This window comes from Pundamilia nyererei, unplaced genomic scaffold, assembly GCF_000239375.1.
Source record: "Pundamilia nyererei isolate P.nyererei 1_Seehausen unplaced genomic scaffold, PunNye1.0 scaffold00007, whole genome shotgun sequence".
Taxonomy (NCBI): Eukaryota; Metazoa; Chordata; class Actinopteri; order Cichliformes; family Cichlidae; genus Pundamilia; species Pundamilia nyererei.
In genome coordinates, this window is record NW_005187408.1 from 5,461,664 (window position 1) to 5,466,814 (window position 5,151).

Consider the following 5,151-nt stretch of genomic DNA (forward strand, 5'->3'; position numbering starts at 1 on the left):
TAAATTTTTCTCACCACTTATTTAAATGAACATTTTAATGAGCTTGTCTCCTGTATTTTTTACTTCTGTGCTTTCCTTCCCCCCCCCCTTTGTTTAGCATTTTCATTGAAACATCAAAGTGGTAAAAAGAAAAAAGAAAACCAAAACAACCAAAAACTTGAATATAAAATGGACAGGTGGGTTGTTTTTTTTAATACTAATTAGATATTTATAATGACAAAGAAAAAAAAAGATTTTAACACAAATGTTTAATTTTTTATAGCTTTTATTTAAAGAACCTTCACATTCATCAGCTGCCAATTCATGTCATATCTTGAAGCAGGATAAAAAGGGCACTTGTAATATTTTTAGTAAAGTTACAGCAAAACTGTTAAAAACTTCTTTTGACAGTACTCTTGAACAAAATAAGAAATATATCCCAGTCACAGTGCATTGAATAAAAGGAACAGTACTTTGAAGAACTTCAGTGCAGATTTCACCCGATTCACTTTCCTTCTCGCTCGACCCACTCTGAATAGCCTCTTTTAAAATGTCTTGCCCTGAGGGGGGAAAAACAAAAACAAAAGCACAGATAGAGGAGCTTAATCTCTTAACACTGTTGTTTGCTTTATATTAAAAGGTCGCCCACAGTTCAGCAAGTCAAAGTATCACCTGAGGACACTTCTCCAGCTGCAGCAGGAATGCACTATTTATATCTCATGGATTGACTTCTTGGGAGACATCTAAATGTAGCAGAAGTGCTGTAAAAATAACTAATTATCTCAACTGATTGATGATTAATGTCTGAGTTTTTTTGTTTTTATATGCACATACATTTTTTTCCTTATAGGCCAAATGAGACTTCATGTAGATTTGTCAGTAGAAAAATATCTGTATGGAAATCGCACATTCACAAAACTAAGTAAATAATTTTCTTTCAACCCGTCTATCAGAGCCAGTGAGACTGCATGCAGTATAAAACCTGCCACCCAGTCTAATCTCCTCACAGTGTATCTGATCTTCACTCGGCATAACCTGATCTGCAGGACGCTCGTCTGTGACCTAACTGCCCATTTTGTTGCTGATCCCTGTCCAATTTGCCAACTTAACTTGTAAATGGCCACAATTCTCCACCATCGCTCTGTACCATTAGCCTATACCCTTAGAACTGGTTCTGGAGAAAGAGAAAACACTCCACAGCATAATCTACAGAGCTAGCAACACAGGTTTTTGGCCATGCCCCAATGTTTTCAGACTTTGTAAATCTCTCAGTGACGCCATACAGTATTAGACATCACCTCTCCATAAATTTACCCTGGAAACATGCACATCGCATTCCCACAGTCAATTTCCACTAGTAGTGTGCTTAATCTCCAGGTTTGTTTTGCATAGAAACAAGCACATGTATTACTACTTACTTGCTAAATCCCAGCTGATGAGCGATGCTCAGTGCTCTGGTGCTCCTGATGCCACTTCTGCAGTGAAACACAATGTTGTCGTCAGCTTTCGTGGGAGCCTTCACTTCAAATCTTTGCTCAAAGAGCTCAGGGGACAGTTGCAGAGACTCCTCCAGGTTGTCCACTGACATGCATACCAACAAAGAACACACATGTTAACTACAAATGTAGGAAAACAGACAAGTCCCTACAAGTTTCAGAACCCTGCTTACGTGGGACGTTGATGGCCTGGGGAATTTGTCCAGCCTGGTACTCATCAGGATTTCTCACATCAAAGAGCTGAATGTTATGGCTTGCCAGCATGGTCTTCAGCTCTGAGTAGGTCACCACTGAACCTGAAAAGCAACAAAGAAAGGAAACAGGAAGAAAGAGTTTTAATTTATTGTTGCTTATAGTGCTTATATTCGTTGAAAATTATGTGAAACCACCATTTCCTGATTTAATTAGAGTACGTGTTATCTGAACCCCTGCTGATGGTAAACACTGTGGGGGTGAAATCAAAGTGCCACAGCTAAGCTATTATCCTCTCTTTGAAATATTGAGAGAAACTGCTTGTGTACACCTGCAGTCCATTCAGCTGTGAAAATGCTGAGTATAGGTAGCCATAAACACAGACTGTGACACACACAGTCAGGGCAATTGACGATTTAAAACAGCATTCCAGCAGTTTAACACAAAATACTATGAGATCAAACTATTAATATTAGTTACTAAGAAATATATCTGTAGACTCAAAGTGACATGCTGGACTAGTATTACAAGATTATTATTTTATTCCTGTAAGAGGATTTCGACAGGACACAACGACGGTTTTACCGTTGTCTGATGCTTCTTCGCATTTCGGACTCGATGTTGAAAAAGTCCGACATATCGACCCAAAGGTCGAGTAACACCTCCGGTGCGCCTCCGTAACACCTTGGCAGAAACTCCGGGACAGCACGAAGGACAGCATTATGCACACTACTGGACCGCACGAACTGACACGACCTAAATACATACTGCTACTTTATTGTTATCACCAAATGACCATACATTCACTCAGCCTGTTGCCTGTTTAATGCTTCTTCTCCTTCTTTTTTGGGAGGGGGTGCTCCTTAAATAATGGTGCGTTTGGCGCCGATCTCAGGATGTAGCAGTTATAGCACCAACCGCTGGTAAAAGGGCTTTCATTCTCTGCCGATAGAGGGCAGTGAAATCAAGCAGGTTTGTTGCCATTTTCTGTAGTCCCTTTACTTTAAAGGTTTATACATTTCTACAGTAATCTGGAGAAACACATATCATTGCGACAATAAACTAACTGACTGTTCGAACAGACCTGCCATGTCTACTTTAAACACTTGACAAGTTTTAAACACTTCTTTCATCTTTGCTGTTTTTTTTTCCTTCTCAGCCTGCTGTCATTGGACGCCCTGCTTCCGTCTCAGAGCTGCGCTTGCGCATATAGAAGCATATGGACGTCCTGTGTTGAAGCACACAAATCTGTGGTAAAAACGAATGAATAAGAAGAAAGAAGAAGAAGAAATATCCACATAATAATATGTTATACACAATCAGTCATTGATAACTTCAGTGTAATAATTGTCAGTTTTCTTTTTGCTAACTAGCTCCATACAACTTTACAAACAGTTAAACTAAGTTAAAAACATTGATGCCTGTCCTCTGGTAAAGGAAAGAAATGCGTAAGATTTGGACAACAGCTAAGAAAGGGTTAAAAAAATAAATGTTTTCAGGTGATATTCTACCCTGAATAAAACGATTTTTTTTTATTATTATAGCACCAAGTCTCTTATAGAGTGACTTTTCTATCTTTTCAAAGGAATAGTTAAAACATCTGCTGGACTTTTGAGCTCAGGATGTTTTACGAGTCTGTGGTGTCCAGTCGAATCCTCTATGTTATTGGTGTGCTGCAGCAGCAGACTGAGGGTAGTGCATAACAGCACTGCTCAATAATCCGATTCATGTGGCCAGCAACGTCGTTGATGTGGAGCTTGACTTTCTGACGGATGTTTCAGAAAGGAGGATGCTGTCCAGGTTACAGTCAATACTAGAGAAATCCTTCACACAGGATGCAGGAGCATGTTCAGCAAAAGACTCATTAAGCCACGATGCATCACTGAAGGCTACAGTAAAGCATTCCTACCCGTGGCCGTCAAACTTCATTACTCTTCTTCATGATTCCTGGACTGTATTCACCTGTAATATCTTATCTATAGTGCACATTATTTTTTTAAGTGATGATGATGATGATGATGAGAGATGAGATAGCCTTTATTTGTCAGTTGCAGGTCTTTTGCCCACAACCGAGATGACAGACCTTGCCGACCGTACATACAATACAAACATCACATTGGGGAGACAGGTCAGGCCAAAAAAAACATCGAAATGTGCAACACAAAAGGATAATACAGGAATGCACAAGTATCAACACACCATAACACAATAAACACAGACAAGCAACATGGGAAAGTGTTCCAGTGTGGACATCTGATCTGGGACCGCTGCAATCTTCGGCTGCGCCTCCAGCTGACCCGATGTCCACATCATGGGGGAGGTAAGCGTTGGAGTTGGCGTTGGATAGGGAGGGTGAGTTTGCAATACTTAATTTTAATTCAACGTCACACTTTGAGAGTCTTAGTCTGACTTATTTTTTTTATGCAGAAACTTTACATTTAGTAACTTTCATGATTATATTTTATATGAGTGTCTGTTAAAAAAACTAACAATAACAGTTTAGAATGGAACTAATAAAGTATTCTGATCATGTCTTTATTTAACACATCTGCTTAGAAATGTCTGCCTTCTTTTCAGGGTAATGGAAATAAATGACAGCTGCTACGTGACTCTCAAAGGGACAAAAATAGATGTGAAAAACTGAGCAGTAGTGTTTCTTTGTAGCCATGACAGTTACTCACCATCAGTTTATAATAAGTTCATCTGTAATAACACCAGCAGTGAGAGTTCATCAGGAATGTGAGCCTCAAGAATTCAGTGCTTTGTAAGAAAGTTACACTTTCCTGCAGAGACACTGCAATGGGGGTTGAAGAAACAGCTCTCACATATGATGCTGTTTCATTCACATGACCTTGCTACTGAAAGAACACCTGCACATCCTGTTGTTGTTTATCTTGCTAATCAAGTAAGCCTGAGAACAATTACCCCCCAGTGTGCTTAACGGTTGGTCTATGACAGCTTTGTTTTACTTCCTTACACCTTAGTCTTTCAACTTGTGAGCCCGCTGTTATCTTTCTGATGCTTCTCTTCTGTTGATTTGTTACACTTGCATGTAAAGCACACCCACCCTGTGATTTTTGCCTCCTCCCTTACTTTGTCAGTGATTCCTGGTGGTCCCACTCTCTCGCTCAGTAACAACACACCAACACAGTAAACTCTTGGAAAAAAAAGAATTTTTGTGATTTGCAAAATTATTTTATTGGTTAATTTGTGATTTTTTTAAACATTACAAAGCTTTCCACTTACTTTTGATTTAAGACTATTTTTAACTATTCAGAGAACTCGGTCAATGTTTGTTTGGGATAACACGATGTCAGTGCTGTGGTTGAAATCCTGATGGAAAAAGCATGAAAACAAGTCAGTTGTTAAATCAGGCTCGGAAAACCTGACAGCAGGACAAGAGCTGACAATTTGCAGATGGTCTGATGTATGTAGCCACACTCACTTCACTGCAGGGCTTAAGAGGATAGACGTGTAGTGACTC

At 39.4% G+C, this 5,151-nt stretch overlaps 1 protein-coding gene across 2 annotated transcripts; it reads right to left on the reverse strand.

The window, feature by feature from the left end:
- Positions 1–247: 247 nt before the first annotated feature.
- Positions 248–2,811, reverse strand: LOC102195348 (thiosulfate sulfurtransferase/rhodanese-like domain-containing protein 1). 2 transcript variants are annotated; one of them, XM_013915438.1, is made up of 3 exons: positions 2,752–2,811; positions 1,649–1,771; positions 248–1,560 (listed from the first exon to the last, which is right to left on the reverse strand). In XM_013915438.1, the coding sequence occupies exons 1-3, from the start codon at positions 2,798–2,800 to the stop codon at positions 1,394–1,396; spliced, it is 339 nt and encodes a 112-aa protein (XP_013770892.1). In that variant the 5' UTR covers positions 2,801–2,811; the 3' UTR covers positions 248–1,393. The 2 variants fall into 2 exon arrangements, with proteins under 2 accessions (XP_013770892.1, XP_013770890.1); XM_013915436.1 differs by lacking the exon at positions 2,752–2,811 and adding an exon at positions 2,253–2,478.
- Positions 2,812–5,151: the final 2,340 nt, after the last annotated feature.